The following is a 26402-nucleotide window of genomic DNA, read 5'->3' on the forward strand; positions in this document are numbered from 1 at the left end:
AAAGATAGCTGGATTCACAACCTGGTATGTGGATACTGTTGTCACATCACAATTCGAAGCAAATAACGGATTAACTGTGCTTTGGTAATTTAGACTTTTTCCCTACATAAACAATATATGAAACATCCTTAATAATAAGAATTTACTTACCGATAATTCTATTTCTCGTAGTCCGTAGTGGATGCTGGGGACTCCGTCAGGACCAGGGGGATAGCGGGCTCCGCAGGAGACAGGGCACATCTAAAAAGCTTTTTAGGTCACATGGTGTGTACTGGCTCCTCCCCCTATGACCCTCCTCCAAGCCTCAGTTAGGTACTGTGCCCGGACGAGCGTACACAATAAGGAAGGATCTTGAATCCCGGGTAAGACTCATACCAGCCACACCAATCACACCGTACAACTTGTGATCTGAACCCAGTTAACAGTATGATAACAAAACGAAGTAGCCTCTGAAAGATGGCTCACAACAATAGTAATAACCCGATTTTTGTAACAATAACTATGTACAAGCATTGCAGACAATCCGCACTTGGGATGGGCGCCCAGCATCCACTACGGACTACGAGAAATAGAATTATCGGTAAGTAAATTCTTATTTTCTCTAACGTCCTAGTGGATGCTGGGGACTCCGTCAGGACCATGGGGATTATACCAAAGCTCCCAAACGGGCGGGAGAGTGCGGATGACTCTGCAGCACCGAATGAGAGAACTCCAGGTCCTCCTTAGCCAGAGTATCAAATTTGTAAACTTTTACAAACGTGTTCTCCCCTGACCACGTAGTTGCTCGGCAAAGTTGTAATGCCGAGACCCCTCGGGCAGCCGCCCAAGATGCGCCCACTTTCCTAGTGGAGTGGGCCTTTACAGATTTAGGCTGTGGCAGGCCTGCCACAGAATGTGCAAGTTGGATTGTGCTACAGATCCAACGTGCAATCGTCTGTTTAGACGCAGGAGCACCCATCTTGTTGGATGCATACAATATAAACAGCAAGTCAGACTTTCTGACTCCAGCCGTCCTAAACTATATATATATAAATATATTTTTAGGGTCCTGACAACGTCTAGTAACTTGGAGTCCTCCAAGTCCCTAGTAGCCGCAGGCACCATAATAGGTTGTTTCAGGTGAAAACCTGACACCCCCTTAGGAAGAAAACTGGAGACGAGTCCCAGTTCTGCCCTGTCCGAATGGAAAATTAAATATGGCTTTTATAAGACAAAGCCGCCCATTCTGACAATCGCCTGGCCGAGGCCAGGACCAACAGCATGGTCACTGTCCATGTGAGATATTGGTCAACAGCATGTTCACTTTCCATGTGAGATATTTCAAATCCACAGATTTGAGCGGTTCAAACCAATATGATTTTAAGGAATCCCAACACTATGTTGAGATCACACGGTGCCACTAAAGGCACAAAAAAGGGGTGTATATGCAATACTCCCTTGACAATCTGGACTTCAGGAACTGAAGTAAATTCTTTCCGGAAGAAATTCTACAGGGCCGAAACTTAAAACCTTAAAGAACCCCAATTTTAGGCTCAAAACACTCCTGTTTTCAGGAAGTGTAGAAATCGACCTAGTTGAATTTTCTTCGTGGGGCCTTCCTGGCCTCACCCACGCAACATATTTTCACCACATGTGGTGATGACGTTGTGCGGTCACCTCCTTCCTGGCTTTGACCAGGGTAGGTATGACCTATTATGGAATGCCTTTTTCCTTCAGGATCCGGCATTCAACCGCCATGCCGTCAAACGCAGCCGCGGTAAGTCTTGGAATAGACATGGTACCTGCTGAAGCAAGTCCCTTCTTAGCTCCCCAGGCCCTTAGTCCTCTGTGAGCATCTCTTGAAGTTCCGGGTACCAAGTCCCTCTTGGCCAATCCGGAGTCACGAGTATAGTTCATACTCCTCTATGTCTTATAATTCTCAATACCTTGGTTATGAGAAGCAGAGGAGGGAACACATACACCGACTGTTACACCCACGGTGTTACCAGGACATCCACAGCTATCGCCTGAAGGTCTCATGACCTGGCGCAATACCTGTCCCGTTTTTTGTTCGGGCGGGACGCCATCATTTCCACCTTTGGTCTTTGCCAATGGTTCACAATCATGCGGAAAAACTTCCCTATGAAGTTCCCACTCTCCCGGGTGGAGGTCATGCCTGCTGAGGAAGTCTGCTTCCCAGTCGTCCACTCCCGGAGAGAACACTGCTGACAGTGCTATCACATGATTTTCCGCCTAGCGAAAAATCCTTGCAGTCTTTTCACTGCCCTCCAGCTTCTTGTGCCGCCCTTTCTGTTTACGTGGGCGACTGCCGTGATGTTATCCCACTGGATCAATACCGGCTGACCTTGAAGCAGAGGTCTTGCTAAGTTTAGAGCATTATAATTTTGCTCTTAACTCCATCTATGTGGAGAGAATTCTCCAGACTTGATCACACTTTCCTGGAAATTTTTTTTTTTTCCCTGTGTGACTGCTCCCCAGCCTCTCAGGCTGGCCTCCGTGGTCACCAGCATCCAATCCTGAATGCTGAATCTGTGGCCCTCTAGAAGATGAGCACTCTGTAATCACCACAGGAGAGACACCCTTGTCCTTAGATATAGGGTTATCCGCTGATGCATCTGAAGATGCGATCCGGACCATTTGTCCAGCAGATCCCACTGAAGAGTTCTTGCGTGAAATCTGCCGAATGGAATTGCTTCGTAATAAGCCACCATTTTTACCAGGACTCTTGTGCACTGATGCACTGACACTTTTCCTGGTTTTAGGAGGATCCCGATTAGCTCGGATAACTCCCTGGCTTTCTCCTCTGGGAGAAACACCTTTTTCTGGACTGTGTCCAGAATCATCCCTAGGAACAGTAGACGTGTCCTCGGAAAAGCTGCGATTTTGGAATATTTAGAATCCACTCGTGCTGTCGTAGAACTATTAAAGATAGTGCTACTCCGACCTCCAACTGTTCTCTGGACCTTGCCCTTATCAGGGAAGCGTACCAGTTTCTTTTAAGAAGAATCATCATTTCGGCCAATACCTTGGTAAAGACCCGTGGCGCCGTGGACAATCCAAACGGCAGCGTCTGAACTGATCGTGACAGTTCTGTACCACGAACCTGAGGTACCCTTGGTGAGAAGGGCAATTTTGGACATGTAGGTAAGTGTCCCTGATATCCAGTGACACCATATCGTCCCCTTCCTGGTTCGCTATCACTGCTCTGAGTGACTCCATCTTGATTTGAACGCTTGTATGTAAGTGTTCAAATATTTCAGATCTCACCGAGCCGTTTGGCTTCAGTACCACAATATAGTGTGGAATAATACCCCCTCCCTTGTTGTAGGAGGGGTACTTTGATTATCCCCTGCTGGGAATACAGCCTGTGAATTGTTTCCAATACTACCTCCCTGTCGGAAGTAGACGTTGGTAAAACAGACTTCCGGAACTTGTGAGGAGGAGACATCTCGAATTTCCAATGTACACCTGGGATACTACATGTAGGATCCAGGAGTCCCCTTGCAAGTGAGCCCACTGCGTGCTGAAACTCTTGAGATGACCCCCTACCGCACCTGAGTCCGCTTGTACTGCCCCAGCGTCATGCTGCGGACTTGGCAGAAGCTGTGAAGGGCTTCTGTTCCTGGGAATGGGCTGCTTGCTGCAGTCTTCTTCCCTTTCCTCTACCCCTGAGCAGATATGACTGGCCTTTGCCCGCCTGCCCGTATGGAGACGAAAGGACTGAGACTGAAAAGACTGTGTCCTTTTCTGTTGAGATGTGACTCGGGGTAACAAAAGGTGGATTTTTCAGCTGTTGCCATGGCCACCAGGTCCGATGGACCGCCCCTTTATACGGCAATACTTCCATGTGCCGTCTGGAATCTGCCTCACCTGACCACTGTCGTGTCTTCGTCTGGCAGATATGGACATCACATTTACTCTTGATGCCAGAATGCAAATATCCCTCTGCGCATCACGCATATATAGAAATGCATCCTTAAAATGCTCTATAGACAATAAAATCTTGTCCCTGTCAAGGGTATCAAAATTTTCAGTCAGGAAATCCGACCAAGCCCCCTCAGCGCTGCACATCCAGTCTGAGGCGATTGCTGGTCGTAGTATAACACCAGTATGTGTGTATATACTTCTTAGGCTATTTTTCAGCTTCTTATCAGCTGGCTCCTTGAGGGCGGCCGTATCTGGAGACGGTAACGCCACTTGTTTTTATAAGCGTGTGAGCGCCTTATCCACCCTAAGGTGTGTTTCCCAACTCGCCCTTACTTCTGGCGGGAAAGGGTATACCGCCCATAACTTTCTATCGGAGGAACCCCACGTATCACCACACACTTCATTTAATTTATCTGATTCAGGCAAAACTACAAGTAGTTTATTCACACCCTACAAAATACCCTTATTTGTGGTACTTGTAGTATCAGAAATATGTAACACCTCCTTCATGCCCTTAACATGTAACGTGTGGCCCTAAAGGAAAATACGTTTGTTTCTTCACCGTCGACACTGGAGTCAGTGTCCGTGAGGTAAATGGGCGTTTTTACAAGCCCCTGACGGTGTCTGAGACGCCTGGACAGGTACTAATTTGTTTGCCGGTCGTCTCATGTCGTCAACCGGCTTGCAGCATGTTGACATGATCACGTACTTCCACAAGTAAGCCATCCATTCTGGTGTCGACTCCCTAGAGAGTGACATCACCATTACAGGCAATTTGCTCCGCCTCCTCACCAACATTTTCCTCATACATGTCGACACACACGTACCGACTTACAGCACACACACAGGGAATGCTCTGATAGAGGACAGGACCCACTAGCCCTTTGGGGAGACAGAGGGAGAGTTTGCCAGCACACACCAAAATGCTATAATTATACAGGGACAACCTTTATATAAGTGTTCCTCCCTTATAGCATTTAATATATATTTATATCGCCAAATCAGTGCCCCCCCTCTCTGTTTTAACCCTGTTTCTGCAGTGCAGTGCAGGGGAGAGCATGGGAGCCTTCCCCTCAGCCTTTCTGTGAGGGAAAATGGCGCTGTGTGCTGAGGAGAATAAGCTCCGCCCCTTTATCGGCGGGCTTTTCCTCCCGGTTTTTTAAGAACTGGCCTGGGTTAAAATACATACATATAGCCTTAATGGCTATATGTGATGTATTTATTTTGCCAAATAGGTATTTATATTGCTGCCCAGGGCGCCCCCAGCAGCGCCCTGCACCCTCCGTGACCATGTCAGTGAGCCGTGTGACAACAGTGGCGCACAGCTGCAGTGCTGTGCGCTACCTCTCTGAAGACTGTGAAGTCTTCTGCCGCCTGTTTCCGGACCTCCGTCTCTGTCGTCTTCAGCGTCTGTAAGGGGGATCGGCGGCGCGGCTCCGGGACGAACCCCAGGCTGACCTGTGTTCCGACTCCCTCTGGAGCTCAGTGTCCAGTAGCCTAAGATCCCAATCCATCCTGCACGCAGGTGAGTTGGAGATCTCTCCCCTAAGTCCCTCGTTGCAGTGATCCTGTTGCCAGCAGGAATCACTGAGTGAAAACCTAAAAAAAACTTTTCCAAACAGCTCTTTAAGAGAGCCATCCAGATTGCACCCTTCTCGGACGGGCACAAAAACCTAACTGAGGCTTGGAGGAGGGTCATAGGGGGAGGAGCCAGTACACACCATGTGACCTAAAAAGCTTTTTAGATGTGCCCTGTCTCCTGCGGAGCCCGCTATCCCCCTGGTCCTGACGGAGTCCCCAGCATCCACTAGGACGTTAGAGAAATGTGGAATACCATTTACAGTTTGTGATGAATAAATGACATTACACTGTAGGCTTTCACAAACTGCAGTGGGGAACTGCATCTTGAGCAATTCCCTACTGTAAAAAAAATTTGGCGATATGGTCATTTCCAACCAAAATGGTCAATTTTGTAGGGTGTATGCAGCATTTTGCCTGCTAGGCAGTCAAACCTGGTCATCTTTAGAGAGAGCTGCACTAACTATGTTGTTCACGGTTTTGGTATAGTTTTGAAAAATACAGTGTATATGTTTCTGCTGATAGTTGCACGGAGGCACTGGGGGTTATTCAGGTTTGTTAGCAAACCAAAAAAAGCACGTTACATCTGCCCCACCTGCAGTGCAAAATGGTTCTGCCCATTAGTGTGCTTTTTCTGGTTTGCTAACAAACCTGAATAAGCCCCACTGATTGGTGAGATGACTTGGAATCGAAAAGATCGTTTAGAACTAACAGATTATTGGGCAGTTTACATATAGTGTCCTATATTTTTCGGATTGCTGGGATTGGAATTCGTGGGAATCTAATGTGTACCTAGCTTTTCCTTCATCTAGGATACAAATGTCTCTTTCGGATCCTGTCACTCAGATATCTTTTTACATTTTATATGAACAAAAACAGTAAATTTTTGACACTTCTAAAGATCAAAGCCCATGTGTTACCGAATCAAACACTGTATCTTGACTACCCGGGGTGTTTATATTTTACTTGTCCATCACATGTTCTTACTCACCTTTAATGTCAGCGGACATGTTAGGAGGAAGATGCTTTGGTAGGTGCACAGACAAGTGTTAATGACAGGCTTGCATTGTAGAAACATAGTGGGTGAGATGTAATGCCGTCAAAGTTGGCCAGTTAAGTCAAAGTCGTTAGAATGAAACTTCAGTTTTTAGACCTGTATCATACTCCACTACCTCTATCACACTGCAATTCTAAGAAGCAGACTCAATTTAATGCGAACTGCTGCAATGCAAGATTTTCCAGCTATAAAAAGGTAGGCAGATTCTGCTGGCGCCTCCATGCGCTGTGAGCAGAATCTGCCTTCTGTAGCAAACACGTGAAGGCTGTTGGAATGAACCGCATAAGCTGCCAGGGTCAATTGAATCTGCCTCCAAAAGTCAGATGTTAGAATTCTAGTAGACTGACCAGCCAATATATTTAATGTTGAGGTACTAACTTGCTTTACCAAAACATGCCATGAAGGCAGGAACATCCACCACTCCAAATGTACACAGCCAGTGATGACGGATATGTCAGCCAGTGCCACTTCATCTGACCACAGAACTCAGAAACTGAAGCAGGTGCAAATTAAATAAATATGGCTTGTATTGGTCTCTTAAGAATACTTAAACTATTTTTTGAAGACATTTGCTAGTTACATCTTGTTTAAACTTCCCTTTGTCTGTGGGAAATAAACTGTCCCACACAACCTGCATTCGCTGTAGAAAAGATTTGCTGGAAATAGAACCACAGACAGCCATGTGGAGAGGTGGTATGTGTTCTGCTCCCCAATTTTTGTCCTGTACCCCAATTGATAACTGGAAATTCATTAAATACGAATGATAAATATGCACATAGCTTTTAAATGAAAATCTAGCATAAAAAACAATGAATCCATGAAACAAAAAAACACAACAGGATTTTAAAACCTACCGGTAAATCCTTTTCTCCTAGTCCGTAGAGGATGCTGGGGTCCACTTATTGGCCATGGGGTTTAGACAGTTCCGCAGGAGCCATGGGCACTCTTAAGACTTTTCAATGGGTGTGAACTGGCTCCTCCCTCTATGCCCCTCCTCCAGACTTCAGTTATAGGAACTGTGCCCAGGGAGACGGACATTTTGAGGAAAGGATTTACTTTAATACCAGTGATGAGATACATACCAGCTCACACCTCAACCATGCCGCACACATGGCAAGTAACATAATACACGCCAACAGGCATGAATCAAATGCAGCAACAAGCTGAAACTAACATAACACAACTTGTGCATAACTAAACTGCAGGTAAAGTATGCACTGGGACGGGCGCCCAGCATCCTCTACGGACTAGGAGAAAAGGATTTACCGGTAGGTATTAAAATAAGAATTTACTCACCGGTAATTCTATTTCTCATAGTCCGTAGTGGATGCTGGGGACTCCGTAAGGACCATGGGGAATAGACGGGCTCCGCAGGAGACTGGGCACTCTAAAGAAAGATTAGGTACTATCTGGTGTGCACTGGCTCCTCCCTCTATGCCCCTCCTCCAGACCTCAGTTAGGGAAACTGTGCCCGGAAGAGCTGACATTACAAGGAAAGGATTTTGGAATCCAGGGTAAGACTCATACCAGCCACACCAATCACACCGTACAACTTGTGATAACCTTACCCAGTTAACAGTATGAACAACAACTGAGCATCACTCAACGGATGGCTCATAACAATAACCCTTTATTAAGCAATAACTATATACACGTATTGCAGAAAGTCCGCACTTGGGACGGGCGCCCAGCATCCACTACGGACTACGAGAAATAGAATTACCGGTGAGTAAATTTTTATTTTCTCTAACGTCCTAGTGGATGCTGGGGACTCCGTAAGGACCATGGGGATTATACCAAAGCTCCCAAACGGGCGGGAGAGTGCGGATGACTCTGCAGCACCGAATGGGCAAACACAAGGTCCTCCTCAGCCAGGGTATCAAACTTGTAGAACTTAGCAAAGGTGTTTGACCCCGACCAAGTAGCAGCTCGGCAAAGCTGTAAAGCCGAGACCCCTCGGGCAGCCGCCCAAGAAGAGCCCACCTTCCTTGTGGAATGGGCTTTCACTGATTTTGGATGCGGCAATCCAGCCGCAGAATGAGCCTGCTGAATCGTGCTACAGATCCAGCGAGCAATAGTTTACTTTGAAGCAGGAGCACCCAGCTTATTGGGTGCATACAGGATAAACAGCGAGTCAGTCTTCCTGACTCCAGCCGTTCTGGATATATACATTTTCAAAGCCCGGACTACGTCCAGCAACTTGGAGTCCTCCAAGTCCCGAGTAGCCGCAGGCACCACAATAGGTTGGTTCAAATGAAACGATGATACCACCTTTGGCAGAAATTAGGGACGAGTCCGCAATTCTGCTCTGTCCATATGGAAAACCAGATAGGGGCTTTTACACGACAAAGCCGCCAATTCTGACACCCGCCTAGCCGAAGCGAAGGCCAACAGCATGATCACTTTCCACGTGAGATACTTTAACTCCACAGTCTTAAGTGGTTCAAACCAGTGGGATTTCAGGAAATCCAACACCACATTAAGATCCCAAGGCGCCACTGGTGGCACAAAAGGGGGCTGAATATGCAGCACTCCCTTAACAAACGTCTGAACCTCAGGCAGTGAAGCCAGTTCTTTTTGAAAGAAAATGGATAGGGCCGAAATCTGGACCTTTATGGACCCCAATTTTAGGCCCATAGTCACCCCTGACTGTATAGCTTTTTGTTGAGGCGGGACGCCATCATGTCCACCTGTGGCAGTTCCCATCGATTTGCAATCTGTGTGAAGACTTCTTGATGAAGTCCCCACTCTCCCGAGTGGAGGTCGTGTCTGCTGAGGAAGTCTGCTTCCCAGTTGTCCACTCCCGGAATGAACACTGCTGACAGTGCTTGCACGTGATTCTCTGCCCAACGAAGAATCTTTGTGGCTTCCGCCATTGCCACCCTGCTTCTTGTGCCGCCCTGGCGGTTTACATGGGCGACCGCCGTGATGTTGTCTGACTGAATCAGCACTGGTTGGTCTCGAAGCAGGGGCTCCGCTTGACTCAGGGCGTTGTATATGGCCCTTAGTTCCAGTATATTTATGTGCAGACATGTCTCCTGACTTGACCACAGCCCTTGGAAGTTTCTTCCCTGAGTGACTGCCCCCCATCCGTGGAGGCTTGCATCCGTGGTCACCAGGACCCAGTCCTGTATGCCGAACCTGCGGCCCTCGAGAAGGTGAGCACTCTGCAGCCACCACAGAAGAGACACCCTGGCCCTCGGGGACAGGGTGATCAGCCGATGCATCTGAAGATGCGATCCGGACCACTTGTCCAACAGATCCCACTGAAAGATCCTTGCATGGAACCTGCCGAAGGGAATGGCTTCGTATGAGGCCACCATCTTTCCCAGGACTCGCGTGCAGTGATGCACCGACACCTGTTTTGGTTTTAGGAGGTCTCTGACCAGAGTCACGAGCTCCTGAGCCTTCTCCGCCGGGAGAAACACCTTCTTCTGGTCTGTGTCCAGAATCATGCCCAGGAAGGGCAGACGCGTCGTAGGAATCAGCTGCGACTTTGGAATATTCAGAATCCAGCCGCGCTGTTGCAACACTTCCTGAGAGTGTGCTACGCTGATCAACAACTGCTCCCTGGACCTCGCCTTTATGAGGAGATCGTCCAAGCATGGGATAACTAACTCCTTGCTTCCGAAGGAGTACCATCATTTCCGCCATTACCTTGGTAAATATTCTCGGTGCCGTGGACAGGCCAAACGGCAACGTCTGGAATTGGTAATGACAGTCCTGTACCACAAACCTGAGGTACTCCTGATGAGGTGGATAAATGGGGACATGCAAGTAAGCATCCTTGATGTCCAGAGATACCATAAAATCCCCTTCTTCCAGGCTTGCAATGACCGCTCTGAGCGATTCCATTTTGAACTTGAATTTCTTCAGATAAGTGTTCAGGGATTTTAAATTCAGAATGGGTCTTACCGAACCGTCCGGTTTCGGTACCACAAACATTGTGGAATAGTAACCCCTTCCCTGTTGAAGGAGGGGAACCATTATTATCACCTGCTGGAGGTATAGCTTGTGAATTGCCGCCAGCACTACCTCCCTTTCCATGGGGGAAGCTGGCAAGGCTGATTTTAGGTAACGGTGAGGGGGGGTCACTTCGAATTCCAGCTTGTATCCCTGAGATACAATTTGTACAGCCCAAGGATCCACTTGCGAGCGAACCCACTGGTTGCTGAATTTTCGGAGACGCGCCCCCACCGCTCCTGGCTCCGCCTGTGGAGCCCCAGCGTCATGAGGTGGACTTAGTGGAAGCCGGGGAGGACTTTTGTTCCTGGGAACTAGCTGCATGGTGCAGCTTCTTTCCTCTACCCCTGCCTCTGGCAAGAAAGGATGCACCTCTGACCTTCTTGCTTTTCTGAGAACGAAATGACTGCATTTGATAATACGGTGCTTTCTTAGGCTGTGAGGAAACATGAGGCAAGAAAGTGGACTTTCCAGCTGTCGCTGTGGACACGAGGTCCGAGAGACCGTCCCCAAATAATTCCTCACCCTTATAAGTCAAAACCTCCATGTGTTTTTTAGAATCGGCATCCCCTGTCCATTGCCGAGTCCATAAGACCCTTCTGGCAGAAATGGACATTGCATTTATTCTAGAGCCCAGCAGGCAAATGTCCCTCTGGGCATCCCGCATATATAAGACGGCGTCTTTTATATGGCCCAGGGTTAGCAAAACAGTGTCCCTGTCCAGGGTATCTATCTCCTCCGACAGAGTATCTGTCCATGCTGCTACAGCGCTACACATCCAGGCCAAAGCAATAGCAGGTCTCAGTAGAGTACCAGAGTGTGTATAAACTGACTTCAGGATAGCTTCCTGCTTCCTATCCGCAGGATCCTTTAGGGCGGCCGTATCCTGAGACGGCAGGGCCACCTTCTTAGATAAGCGTGTCAGCGCCTTGTCTACCCTAGGGGAGGATTCCCAACGTAACCTGTCCGTTGGCGGGAAAGGGTACAGCATAAGTAGCTTTTTGGAAATCACTACTTTCTTATCAGGGGAACTCCACGCTTCTTCACATAATTCATTTAATTCATGTGAAGGGGGAAAAGTCACCGCCTACTTTTTCTCCCCAAACATATACACCCTCTTGTCAGGGACAGGGTTATCCTCTGAAATGTGCAATACCCCCTTCATTGCAATAATCATGTAGCGGATGGCCTTGGTCATCTTAGGCTGTAAATGTGCCTCATTATCGTCGACACTGGAGTCGGACTCCGTGTCGGCATCTGTGTCAACCATCTGAGATAGTGGGCGTTTATGAGACCCCGACGGCCTCTGAGTCGCCTGGTCAGGCACGGGTTGAGACCCCGGCTGTCCCAAGGCTGCAGCGTTATCAAACCTTCTATGTAAGGAGCTTACATTATCATTTAAGACCTTCCACATACCCATCCAATCAGGTGTCGGCCCCAACACCACATTTATCTGCACTTGCTCCACCTCCACGTAACCCTCCTCATCAAACATGTCGACACAGACGTACCGACACACTGCACACACACAGGGAATGCTCTGACTGAGGACAGGACCCCACAAAGGCCTTTAGGGAGACAGAGAGAGAGTATGCCAGCACACACCACAGTGCTATATAACCCAGGGATTTACACTATAATAAGTGATTACCCAATAGCTGCTGATTTTATGTCTTTTGCACCTAAATTTATGTGCCCCCCCTCTCTTTTTCCCTTTCTGTACCTGGATACTGCAGGGGAGAGCCTGGGGAGCTGCTTCCAGCGGAGCTGTGAAGAGAAAATGGCGCTGGTTAGTGCTGAGGAAGAAGGCCCCGCCCTCTCAGCGGCGGGCTTCTGTCCCGCTTTCTATGTGTAAAAATGGCGGGGGCTCGGACATATATACAGTCCCTGACTGTATATATGTCTATTCTTTTGCCAAAAAAGGTATTAAATTGCTGCCCAGGGCGCCCCCCCCCCCTGCGCCCTGCACCCTTCAGTGACCGGAGTGTGCGGTGTGCTGTGGGAGCAATGGCGCACAGCTGCAGTGCTGTGCGCTACCTTAAGTGAAGACAGGAGTCTTCTGCCGCCGATTTCGATGTCTTCATGCTTCTGCTGCCGCTGTCTTCTGGCTCTGCGAGGGGGACGGCGGCGCGGCTCCGGGAACGGACGATCAAGGTCAGGTACCTGTGTTCGATCCCTCTGGAGCGAATGGTGTCCAGTAGCCTAAGAAGCTCAACCTAGCTTCAGTGAGTAGGTTTGCTTCTCTCCCCTCAGTCCCACGTAGCAGAAGCTACGTTGCCAGCAGAAGCTCTCTGAACATAAAAAACCTAACAAAACACTTTTACTAGTAAGCTCAGGAGAGCCCACTAGGAGCACCCAGCTCTGGCCGGGCACAGATTCTAACTGAGGTCTGGAGGAGGGGCATAGAGGGAGGAGCCAGTGCACACCAGATAGTACCTAATCTTTCTTTAGAGTGCCCAGTCTCCTGCGGAGCCCGTCTATTCCCCATGGTCCTTACGGAGTCCCCAGCATCCACTAGGACGTTAGAGAAAATCCGGTTTTCTCATACGTCCTAGAGGATGCTGGGGTCCACTTATTGACCATGGGGTTTATGCCAAAGCTCCAGTACGGGCGGGAGAGTGCGGATGACCCTGCAGCACCGATTGACCGAACTTGAATGGGCCTTCACCGACTTCAGCAACGGCAATCCTGCCGTAGTATGAGCTTGCTGAATCGTATCTCTGATCCAACGTGCAATAGTCTGCTTGGAAACAGGACACCCAATCTTATTGGGAGCATAAAGGACAAACAAAGACTCTGTTTTCCGAATTCGAGCTGTTCTAGAGACATACATTTTCAAAGCTCTAACCACATCTAGAGACTTTGACTCAGTGACTATTGTGGTGCCAGTAACCACTGGCACCACAATAGGTTGGTTAATGTGGAAAGAAGAAACCACCTTTGGAAGAAAATGTTGGCGAGTTCGCAACTCTGCCCTATCTTCATGGAAGATCAGGTAAGGGCTCTTGTGAGACAAGGCCCCTAATTCAGACACCCGCCGTGCGGATGCCAATGCCAAAAGCATCACCACCTTCCAAGTGAGAAACTTCAACTCTGTCTCTCGTAGAGGCTCAAACCAATCCAATTGAAGGAACTGCAACACCACATTAAGGTCCCATGGTGCCACTGGAGGCACAAATGGAGGCTGGATGTGCAGAGCGCCTTTCACGAAGGTCTGAACCTCTGGAAGAGAGGCCGTTTGTTTTTGGAAATACACTGACAAGGCGAAATCTGGACCTTGATTGACCCCAATCGGAGGCCCTCCTCCACACCAGTCTCTTCGTAGGAGCCTTCTTGGATTCAAACAAAGACACATATTTTCTCCAAATACGGTGGTAATGTTTAGACGTTACTCCTTTCCTGGCCTGAATAAGTGTGGGAATGACTTCTTTCAGAATACCCTTACGGGCTAGGATCCGGCGCTCAACAGCCATGCCGTCAAACGCAGCCGTGGTAAGTCTTGATACACGCACGGCCCCTGCTGCAGCAGGTCCTCGCGAAGAGGAAGAGGCAGAGGATCTTCTATGAGCAACTCCTGAAGATCTGGGTACCAAGCCCTCCTTGGCCAGTCTGGGGCAATGAAGATTGCTGAACCCTTGTTTTTCTTATGATCCTGAGAACTTTTGGGATCAGCGAAAGTGGAGGGAAGACATACACTGACCGGAATACCCATTGGGTTACTAGCACATCCACTACTATTGCTTGAGGGTCTCTCAACCTGGAACAATATTTCTGAAGCTTCTTGTTGAGACGAGATGCCATCATGTCTACTTGAGGAACTCCCCAAAGACTTGTCACCTCTGCGAAGACTTCTTGGTGGAGGCCCCACTCTCCTGGATGGAGATCGTGTCTGCTGAGGAAGTCTTCTTCCCAGTTGTCCACTGGTGGAATGAAAATTGCTGACAGAGCTTTTGCATGCCTTTCTGCCCAGAGGAGGATCTTTGTCACCTCTACCATTGCTGCTCTGCTTTTCGTTCTGCCCTGCCTGTTTATGTAAGCGACTGCTGTTACATTGTCCGACTGTATCTGCACGGGATGATCTTGAAGATGTATCGCTTGTGGAAAGCCGTTGTAAATGGCTCTTAATTCCAGCACGTTTATGTGAAGGTAGGCTTCCTGACTTGACCATTTTCCTTGGAAGCTTTCCCCCTGAGTGACAGCTCCCCAGCCTCGGAGACTTGCATACGTGGTTACCAGAACACCGTCCTGAATCCAGAATTTGTGTCCCTCTAGTAGGTGTGGACTGTGTAGCCACAACAGGAGTGAAATCCTGGCTCTTGACGACAGAACAATTTTTCGGTGCATGTGAAGGTGGGATCCCGACCACTAACAGGTCCCACTGGAATACTCTGGCATGGAACCTGCCAAACTGTATGGCCTTGTAGGCCGCCACCATCTTCCCCAACAACCGAATGCACTGATGGATCGACACACTGGATGGTTTCAATAACTGTTTTACCATTTTCTGGATTTCCAGAGCCTTTTCCACCGGAAGAAATACTCTCTGAACTTCCGTGTCCAGAATCATTCTGAGAAAAAATAATCTTGTTGTCGGGTTCCAATTGTGATTTTGGATAATTTACAATCCAACTGTGTTTTTGGAGTATCGACAGGGAGAGCGTGATATTTTTTTAACAACTGTTTCCTGGATCTCGCCTTTATCAGGAGATCGTCCAAATAAGGAATTATATTGACTCCCTTTTGACGAAGGAGTACCATCATCTCCGCCATTACCTTGGTGAATACCCTCGGCGCCGTGGAGAGACCGAAAGGTAAACATCTGAAACTGGTAATGGCAATCCTGAACCGCAAATCTCAGATAAGCCTGGTGAGGAGGATAAATGGGAACATGCAGGTAAGCATCCTTGATGTCTACCGACACCATGTAATCCCCCTCCTTCAGACTGGAAATCACTGCCCGGAGTGATTCCATCTTGAACTTGAACCGTTTCAAGTAGAGGTTCAGACTTTTTAGGCTCAGGATTGGTCTGACCGAGCCGTCCGGCTTCGGAACTACAAGGAGGCTTGAATAAAACCCCTCCCCTTGTTGCGGCAAAGGTACCAGGACTACGACCTGATCCTGACATAATTTTTGGATTGCCGCTGTTACTGCTTCTTTTTCTTGAAGAGAAACTGGCAAGGTTGATTTGAAAAATCGGCATGGGGGAACGTCTTGAAACTCCAGCTTGTATCCCTGGGATACTATTTGCAATACCCAGGGATCCATGGCCAGACAGAATCCAACCTTGGCTGAACAGTTTGAGACGTGCCCCCACCCGAGTGGCCTCCCGCAAGGGAGTTCCAGCGTCATGTTGAAGATATGGCAGAAGTAGGTGTAGACTTCTGCTCCTGGGAACCTGGAGCCACTGTGAGCTTCTTTCCCCTTCCTCTTCCCCTTCCTGTAAAGAAGGGGGAACCTCTCGCTCTTTTGTATTTATTGGGCCAAAAGGACTGCATGTGTGTGGGATAGGTCTTTTTTTTTACCAGCGCAGATGGCAAAAACGTTGACTTACCTGCGGTAGCAGCCGAGACTAACGCATCCAGACCATCGCCAAATAAGGTCTCACCTTTATACGGGAGAGCCTCAATGTTCCTTTTGGAATCCGAAACCGCGTTCCACTGGCGAATCCACAATGCCCGCCTAGCTGATACTGCCATGGTAGCGGCTTGTGAACTTAAGAGTCCAATATCTTTCATCGCTTCTAGCATGTAGGCGGCAGCGTCTTTGATATACCCTAACTTAAGGAGTATCTCATCTTTATCAACCGTGTCAATTTCTGATGATACGCTGTCTGACCATTTTTCGATAGCTCGACTGACCCACGTGCAGGCAATAGTGGGTCTGAGTAGTGTACCATTGGAAACATAAATGGATTTCAATGCATTTTCCATCTTACGGTCAGCCGGCTCTTTTAGTGAAGCCGTGCCAGGTGCAGGGAGAATAACCTTCTTTGTCAACCTGGATGGTGCACTGTCTAACACAGGGGGCAATTCCCATTTTTTCCTGTCCTCTGCTGGGAAAGGAAATAGGGTTTAGGAGGGAACCGCACCAGTCCAAACAAAATTTTATGAACAATTAGTAGCCTCTGAAAGAACTGAATTTAAATGGAATTTCTTCTGTATATGGCAACTATAGATGTTGCAGGGATTTATCCCAGTATCATATAATGTTGCTTTCAGTGGTGCTCCCTAGAGTCAGAGAATATCAAGTACCAAAAGGACCAAAAAGAGAGGTTTGAAGGAAAGGACTCTTTTTTGGGAGCACTCTTAATTCAGAGGTTATTAGTATAATTGATAGATTGTCAAAAAACAATTCAATGAAAGTCAAATTCTAGGAGTGACTGTATGTGAGAAACAAAGCTTAGCGAAAATATTGATAAATCGAGTTATTCGTGATCTCCAAATTCACGATATACAAATTGCCAGGGGTAAAATTCTGTGATGCTTTTGTCAACAAGAATCTGCATAATATATCTTGTGGAATATATGACCATCATTCATACTGCTAATATCCATTACGGATTTTATAAATGCAGTGAATAAAATCATTGGTCATGCGAATCCCAGTATTGAATGACAAAGTTGAGTGCCACTGTGCCCAATAGCCAATTTATTGCAGTACCAGGGTGTTCAAAGGAGGTCTCCCTTCCTCGTACTGACCCGGCCTTTCACTGCTTAGCTTCTGAAGTGACTCCACGGCAACGGCCCCAAACTACCGCTCTCTTGGAGCGTCAACACGGACACACGCCGCTGCAGTCTCCGGAGCTTTTACACGGCCACAAGCGGAACGGCATCACATATCAGTACTGGTATCGTATACACCCCAAACCAATGAGAAATCCATCCACTCTACAATACCAATCTGCAAGGCTTCAACTGTCTGACCTAATAGTCGTTTGTGGTTATCCTTTTCTTGCAAAAATATTTTGAACATTCTCTGCAGGTTCATATATAACCTGCTGCGTTATACATCCTTTCCCTTTTCCCCTCTCTCTCCTTCCTTCCCCCCCCCCCCCCTCCCCTTTTTCCCTTTCCCTTAGTGACCCAGAGGGGTCCATCACTAAAAGCCAGTATCTGATTGATATAAGTCCGTTTGTCTGTTATTACGCCATACGGGTCTTTCACAAAGAGCTGGTATCCGGTTGATTTATGTCTGTCTGTCTGTTATTATGCCAGACATACATGCTGTTTTTTACAGCATAAATTAAATCAATTATTTAAGTAAATTGGTACGGCCGTACTGATGATCTGTCCTAAGCTCAGATATAAGGATAGTAATCATATGTGGCATTTATGAATTTTCCCACATATACTATCCTCAATAATTTATCCATATGTCCTCTGTGATTGCTATGTCACATGCTGTATAAGTAAGGAATTGTGTTCATAATTATCTCTTGGTGACCACTGTGTCACATGCTAATTAATTAGCTGGTGATTGTTTGATTACATGCATTTAATTTCCTTTTGTGGCCGTTGTGTCACGTACCTGTCTATCAGCTGACTATAGGTCAATCAAAAAACTCAGTCACATAATTAAGGGAGTGTATGTATAATTATCTCTTTTTGACCACTGTGTCATATGCTGATTAATCAGCTGATGATTGTCAGGATGATTACATACGTCTACTTTCTCTTTTTTTGTGGCCGCTTCGTTACATCTGCTGAATATTCATAATTATATGTGTATATATTTTTTTCAGTTTTGTGACCGCCGTGTCACATATTATCATAGATGTGGTATATTTGAATTTTCCCACATACCTGATTAATTATGCAGATATAATTAACCTTGTGACTGCTGTGTCATATGTTGATAAATCAGCTGATTGCATGTAATCTCCTTTATTTGTAACTTACCTGTTACGAATTACGTATACTCTCCATTCCTAACATACAGCAACCATTTGGCATATATTTGGAGTAACCAAGGAGAAAAGTCCAATAATTGCGGTCACACTTCACTGGAGATGCCCAATCTCTTCTGAACTTGGAAGCTAAGCAGTGAAAGGCCGGGTCAGTAAGAGGAAGGGAGACCTCCTTTGAACACCCTGGTACTGCAATAAATTGGCTATTGGGCACAGTGGCACTCAACTTTATGTCATTCAATACTGGGATTCGCATGACCAATGATTTTATTCACTGCATTTATAAAATCCGTAATGGATATTAGCAGTATGAATGATGGTCATATATTCCACAAGATATATTATGCAGATTCTTGTTGACAAAAGCATCACAGAATTTTACTCCTGGCAATTTGTATATCGTGAATTTGGAGATCACGAATAACTCGATTTATCAATATTTTCGCTAAGCTTTGTTTCTCACATACAGTCACTCCTAGAATTTGACTTTCATTGAATTGTTTTTTGACAATCTATCAATTATACTAATAACCTCTGAATTAAGAGTGCTCCCAAAAAAGAGTCCTTTCCATCAAACCTCTCTTTTTGGTCCTTTTGGTACTCTGCTGGGAAAGGGTAAGCTACCTGAATCCGCTTAGGAATATGAAATTTTTTCTCAGGATTCACCCACATCCCTGCAGAGAGAGCATTTAGCTCGTGGGAAGGAGGGAACGTGACTTTGGATTTCTTTTCCTTACATAAATAAGCCTTCTCCTGAGGTACAGGCGTGGCTTCTGTAACTTCCAACACGTCCCTAATAGCCACAATCATATATTGCCAATTTATGATCTATTTCTCTAGAGTCACTATCGTCGACACACGAATCAGAGTCTGTGTCGGTATCAGTATTCACAAATGGTCTCTTATGTGACCCAGAGGGACCACCTGTAGAAGGAAGAACTGAGTCCTGAAAAATCACATCTTCCACAGATTTTTCTCCAGCATTCAGCCTGAGATTCAGACTTAACTAACCTTCTATTAATAAGATGCATACTGTCACATATTTCTTTCACCCATGCAGGCTCTTGGTGTGCCGGCAGCGCCACCACATTACAACTCTGTGTCCCTAAAGTGCCTTCCTCCGGGGAGGAACTCCCTGCCTCAGACATGCCTTACACATGTACAGCACAGACACACTGGGACTTATAGGGGGACAGACCCACAGCAAAATCTGTCAGAGGAACACAGTAGAGGAGCAGCCAGTTCACAACCCCAGCGCCAGTATGTAATGTCTGTGAACACATAATGCCCACAGACAACAGCGCTTTTACACAGTAATTCACACTTGTAATGCACCACAAAACGCTTTGTGCCCCCCTTATTTGCACCCCGTACTTGTGTCAGAAGTGGAGGAAAGGACCAGCGTTGTCTCTGCAGTCCTGAGGAGAGAGAGGAAATGGCGCTGAGCAGTGTGCTGGCTGCCTGAGGAAGAAGCTCCGTCCCCGTAAATGGCGCGTTTTTCACTCAACATTGATTGTAATATTTATACTGGCGTGGGTAGGGCTGTGCCAGCGGCATCTTATGCCCCCATTTGTGCCAGTTTTAGATATTTGCTGCCCAGGGCGCCCCCCGCACTGCTGTGTGTGTGTGTGGGCAGCAATGGCGCGCTGCGCTCCCGCCAGCCGCGCCGTACCTCAGCCGTCACTGTACTTGCTAGAAGATCTTCTCATAATCACCTGTCTTCAGACTTCTGGCTCTGTGAGGGGGGTGACGGCGTGCTGTGGGAGTGAGCATCTAGGCACAGCTAGCGCTCAGTTCCCTTAAGGAGCTAATGGTGTCCTGTCAGCCAGAAGCAGAGCCATGAAACTCTTCAGGAAGTTGGTTCCTACTTCTGCCCCCTCAGTCCCACGAAGCAGGGAGACTGTTGCCAGCAGTTCTCCCTGAAAATAAAAAACCTAACAAGTCTTTTCAGAGAAACTCAGTAGAGCTCCTCAGAGTGCATCCAGTCTGCCTGGGCACATTTCTAAAACTGAAGTCTGGAGGAGGGGCATAGAGGAAGGAGCCAGTTCACACCCATTGAAAAGTCTTAAGAGTGCCTATGGCACCTGCGGAACCGTCTATACCCCATGGTCAATAAGTGGACCCCAGCATCCTCTAGGACGTATGAGAAATTACACTTTGTTCTAGCCTACATTCATATCAAAAAGCAAACATTACCTGTTGGTTAAAGCCATGCTTTTCTTCAATCACAAAAGTATTATACAAGCTCCATGGGAGACCAGTCAAGGCACTGAACATAGTAGCAAGTAGCAGAAACACCAGCGAGTGAAAGATCTAAAATAATAACATGAGTTAAAAATTAGAGGAATCAACATCAGTGTTCATTTTAGAACATAAGGGACCCCCCCCCCCCAAAAAAAAAAACCCCAACAACATTTACTGAACACATTCATGGGTCCTTCCCACTGAATATCCTGGCAAATTTTCCATGCATTACTTTTGACTGGCTGTGTTTTATTATTTCTCTTTCATTCCACTAGGGGACACTGGAGCTTACGCTGGGTAGTGAGGGGTTAGCTAGTGGGAACTGGCACATCTAAATTAAAGAATGTGTGAGAATCCTCCCCCTCTACTACCCACCATTCCCCAGTTTGAAAAATATGCCAGAGGGAACTGGTCACAATGGAGCTTGTTACAATAGTTTAATTAATTTTTTATTTTCTACAGAACAAACAGGGTTACCAGGGTTCACCAAAGCCACTGCTATACCCCTTTATGCGGCTTGTGGCTCCTAATAAACAAGGGAGCTAACATCCAGCAGCACAGTGGAAGACGCCAGCACAGTGAGAAAGAACCCCCCCCCCCTTTAAGGAATTAGTCTGCCCTCCTCATTCTCAATAGCGGTATTGTAATACTGCTGACCGGCGGCGGGTCCCGGTGGTCAAATCCTATATGCGGAGCGGAGACGCCGGGCGGCTGCATGAAGCAGGACCGCACCGCTGTGCTTAAACAAACTTGAGGGTGCTGTGCTTAAAGGTAATATGCAAAGCGCCGTCTGATAATTCAGCTGGCTGCGCTGCAGCAGCCATTATACTGGAGAGGGGAGGCACTAACAGAGCTCCATGGCTCATAACAGAAGGGGGGTGGAGCTTAACACTGTGGCGCCAATTCTTCTATCTTTGCAGTGTATTAACCTTCAAGTCAGTGTAAAAATAAGATTTTACTCACCGGTAAATCTATTTCTCGTAGTCCGTAGTGGATGCTGGGTACTCCGTAAGGACCATGGGGAACAGACGGGCTCCGCAGGAGACTGGGCACTCTAAAGAAAGATTTAGGTCTACCTGGTGTGCACTGGCTCCTCCCCCTATGACCCTCCTCCAAGCCTCAGTTAGGACACTGTGCCCGGAAGAGCTGACACAATAAGGAAGGATTTTGAATCCCGGGTAAGACTCTTACCAGCCACACCAATCACACCATATAACTCGTGATAGGAACCCCGGTTAACAGTATGATAACAATGGAGCCTCTGAACAGATGGCTCGCAATAACAACCCGATTATTGTAACAATAACTATTTACGAGTATTGCAGACAGACCGCACTTGGGATGGGCGCCCAGCATCCACTACGGACTACGAGAAATAGATTTACCAACAATAACTATTTACGAGTATTGCAGACAGACCGCACTTGGGATGGGCGCCCAGCATCCACTACGGACTACGAGAAATAGATTTACCGGTGAGTAAAATCTTATTTTCTCTGACGTCCTAGTGGATGCTGGGTACTCCGTAAGGACCATGGGGATTATACCAAAGCTCCCAAACGGGCGGGAGAGTGCGGATGACTCTGCAGCACCGAATGAGAGAACTCCAGGTCCTCCTCAGCCAGGGTATCAAATTTATAAAATTTTGCAAACGTGTTTGCCCCTGACCAAGTAGCAGCTCGGCAAAGTTGTAAAGCCGAGACCCCTCGGGCAGCCGCCCAAGATGAGCCCACCTTCCTTGTGGAATGGGCTTTTACAGATTTAGGCTGCGGTAGTCCCACCGCAGAATGCGCCAGCTGAATAGTGCTACAAATCCAGCGCGCGATAGTCTGCTTAGAAGCAGGTGCACCCAGCTTGTTGGGTGCATATAAAATAAACAGCGAGTCAGTTTTCCTGACTTCAGCCGTCCTGGAAATATAAATTTTCAGGGCCCTGACTACGTCCAGAAACTTGGAATCCTCCCAGTCCCTAGTAGCCGCAGGCACCACAATAGGTTGGTTCAAGTGAAAATAAGAATTTACTTACCGATAATTCTATTTCTCATAGTCCGTAGTGGATGCTGGGGACTCCGAAAGGACCATGGGATAGCGGCTCCGCAGGAGACTGGGCACAAAAGTAAAAAGCTTTAGGACTACCTGGTGTGCACTGGCTCCTCCCCCTATGACCCTCCTCCAAGCCTCAGTTAGGATACTGTGCCCGGACGAGCGTACACAATAAGGAAGGATTTTGAATCCCGGGTAAGACTCATACCAGCCACACCAATCACACCGTACAACTTGTGATCTGAAACCAGTTAACAGCATGATAACAGAAGGAGCCTCTGAAAAGATGGCTCACAACAACAATAACCCGATTTTTGTAACAATAACTATGTACAAGTAATGCAGACAATCCGCACTTGGGATGGGCGCCCAGCATCCACTACGGACTATGAGAAATAGAATTATCGGTAAGTAAATTCTTATTTTCTCTAACGTCATAGTGGATGCTGGGGACTCCGAAAGGACCATGGGGATTATACCAAAGCTCCCAAACGGGCGGGAGAGTGCGGATGACTCTGCAGCACCGAATGAGAGAACTCCAGGTCCTCCTCAGCCAGGGTATCAAATTTGTAGAATTTAGCAAACGTGTTTGCCCCTGACCAAGTAGCTGCTCGGCAAAGTTGTAAAACCGAGACCCCTCGGGCAGCCGCCCAAGATGAGCCCACTTTCCGTGTGGAATGGGCTTTTACAGATTTTGGCTGTGGCAGGCCTGCCACAGAATGTGCAAGTTGAATTGTACTACAAATCCAACGAGCAATCGTCTGCTTAGAAGCAGGAGCACCCAACTTGTTGGGTGCATACAGGATAAACAGCGAGTCAGATTTTCTGACTCCAGCCGTCCTGGAAACATATTTTCAGGGCCCTGACTACGTCCAGCAACTTGGAGTCCTCCAAGTCCCTAGTAGCCGCAGGCACCACAATAGGCTGGTTTAAGTGAAATGCTGAAACCACCTTAGGGAGAAATTGAGGACGAGTCCTCAATTCTGCCCTGTCCGTATGAAAAATTAGGTAAGGGCTTTTATAGGATAAAGCCGCCAATTCTGAGACACGCCTGGCTGAAGCCAGGGCTAACAGCATTACCACTTTCCATGTGAGATATTTTAAGTCCACAGTGGTGAGTGGTTCAAACCAATGTGATTTTAGGAAACCCAAAACTACATTGAGATCCCAAGGTGCCACTGGAGGCACAAAAGGAGGCTGTATATGCAGTACTCCCTTGACAAACGTCTGAACTTCAGGAACAGAAGCTAGTTCTTTTTGGAAGAATATTGACAGGGCCGAAATTTGAACCTTAATGGACCCTAATTTGAGGCCCATAGACAGTCCTGTTTGCAGGAAATGCAGGAATCGACCCAGTTGAAATTCCTCTGTAGGGGCCTTCCTGGCCTCGCACCACGCAACATATTTACGCCAAATACGGTGATAATGTTGTACGGTTACATCCTTCCTGGCTTTGATCAGGGTAGGGATGACTTCATCTGGAATGCCTTTTTCCTTCAGGATCCGGCGTTCAACCGCCATGCCGTCAAACGCAGCCGCGGTAAGTCTTGGAACAGACATGGTCCCTGCTGGAGCAGGTCCTTTCTTAGAGGTAGAGGCCACGGGTCTTCCGTGAGCATCTCTTGAATTTCCGGGTACCAAGTCCTTCTTGGCCAATCCGGAGCCACGAGTATAGTCTTTACTCCTCTCCTTCTTATGATTCTCAGTACTTTTGGTATGAGAGGAAGAGGAGGGAACACATACACTGACTGGTACACCCACGGTGTTACCAGAGCGTCCACAGCTATTGCCTGAGGGTCCCTAGACCTGGCGCAATATCTGTCCAGTTTTTTGTTGAGGCGGGACGCCATCATGTCCACCTTTGGTTTTTCCCAACGGTTCACAATCATGTGGAAGACTTCTGGGTGAAGTCCCCACTCCCCCGGGTGAAGATCGTGTCTGCTGAGGAAGTCTGCTTCCCAGTTGTCCACTCCCGGAATGAACACTGCTGACAGTGCTATCACATGATTTTCCGCCCAGCGAAGAATCCTTGCCACTTCCGTCATTGCCCTCCTGCTTCTTGTGACGTCCTGTCTGTTTACGTGGGCGACTGCCGTGATGTTGTCCGACTGGATCAACACCGGCTGACCCTGAAGCAGGGGTCTTGCCTGACTTAGGGCATTGTAAATGGCCCTTAGTTCCAGGATATTTATGTGAAGTGACGTTTCCATGCTTGACCACAAGCCCTGGAAATTTCTTCCCTGTGTGACTGCTCCCCAGCCCCTCAGGCTGGCATCCGTGGTCACCAGGACCCAATCCTGAATGCCGAATCTGCGGCCCTCTAGGAGATGAGCACTCTGTAACCACCACAGGAGAGACACCCTTGTCCTTGGAGAAAGGGTTATCCGCTGATGCATTTGAAGATGCGATCCGGACCATTTGTCCAGCAGATCCCACTGAAAAGTTCTTGCGTGGAATCTGCCGAATGGAATCGCTTTGTAAGAAGCCACCATCTTTCCCAGGACCCTTGTGCATTGATGTACTGACACTTGGCCTGGTTTTAGGAGGTTCCTGACTAGCTCGGATATCTCCCTGGCTTTCTCCTCCGGGAGAAACACCTTTTTCTGGACTGTGTCCAGAATCATCCCTAGGAACAGCAGACGTGTCGTCGGAATCAGCTGCGATTTTGGAATATTTAGAATCCACCCGTGCTGTCGTAGTACTACTTGAGATAGTGCTACTCCGACCTCTAACTGTTCCCTGGACCTTGCCCTTATCAGGAGATCGTCCAAGTAAGGGATAATTAAGACGCCTTTTCTTCGAAGAAGAATCATCATTTCGGCCATTACCTTGGTAAAGACCCGGGGTGCCGTGGACAATCCAAACGGCAGCGTCTGAAACTGATAGGGACAGTTCTGTACCACAAACCTGAGGTACCCTTGGTGAGAAGGGCAAATTGGGACATGGAGGTAAGCATCCTTGATGTCCAGAGACACCATATAGTCCCCTTCTTCCAGGTTCGCTATCACTGCTCTGAGTGACTCCATCTTGAACTTGAACCTTTGTATGTAAGTGTTCAAGGATTTCAGATTTAAAATGGGTCTCACCGAGCCGTCCGGCTTCGGTACCACAAACAGCGTGGAATAATACCCCTTTCCCTGTTGTAGGAGGGGTACCTTGATTATCACTTGCTGGGAATACAGCTTGTGAATGGCTTCCAATACCGCCTCCCTGTCGGGGGGAGACGTTGGTAAAGCAGACTTCAGGAACCGGCGAGGGGGAGACGTCTCGAATTCCAATTTGTACCCCTGAGATACTATCTGCAGGATCCAGGGGTCCACTTGCGAGTGAGCCCACTGCGCGCTGAAATTCTTGAGACGGGCCCCCACCGTGCCCGAGTCCGCTTGTAAGGCCCCAGCGTCATGCTGAGGACTTGGCAGAAGCGGGGGAGGGCTTCTGTTCGTGGGAAGAGGCTGTTTGCTGCAGTCTTTTTCCCCTTCCTCTGCCCCGGGGCAGATATGAGTGGCCTTTTGCCCGCTTGCCCTTATGGGGACGAAAGGACTGAGCCTGAAAAGACGGTATCTTTTTCTGCTGCGAGGTGACTTGGGGTAAAAAGGTGGATTTCCCAGCCGTTGCCGTGGCCACCAGGTCCGATAGACCGACCCCAAATAACTCCTCCCCTTTATACGGCAATACTTCCATATG

The 26402-nt window shown here is 47.7% G+C and overlaps 1 protein-coding gene and 1 pseudogene across 1 annotated transcript in view; one reads left to right on the forward strand and one right to left on the reverse strand.

The window, feature by feature from the left end:
- The window catches only part of ZMPSTE24 (zinc metallopeptidase STE24), a 124704-nt gene that overhangs the window by 37635 nt on the left and 60667 nt on the right, over nucleotides 1–26402 (reverse strand). The window contains exon 4 of the mRNA XM_063954191.1: nucleotides 20629–20745. Coding sequence (XP_063810261.1) covers nucleotides 20629–20745 — 117 coding nt within the window. The remainder of the gene's footprint in view (nucleotides 1–20628; nucleotides 20746–26402) is intronic.
- LOC135051898 (5S ribosomal RNA) lies at nucleotides 18511–18630 on the forward strand (annotated as a pseudogene).

This window comes from Pseudophryne corroboree, chromosome 2 (genome assembly GCF_028390025.1).
Source record: "Pseudophryne corroboree isolate aPseCor3 chromosome 2, aPseCor3.hap2, whole genome shotgun sequence".
Classification (NCBI taxonomy): domain Eukaryota; kingdom Metazoa; phylum Chordata; class Amphibia; order Anura; family Myobatrachidae; genus Pseudophryne; species Pseudophryne corroboree.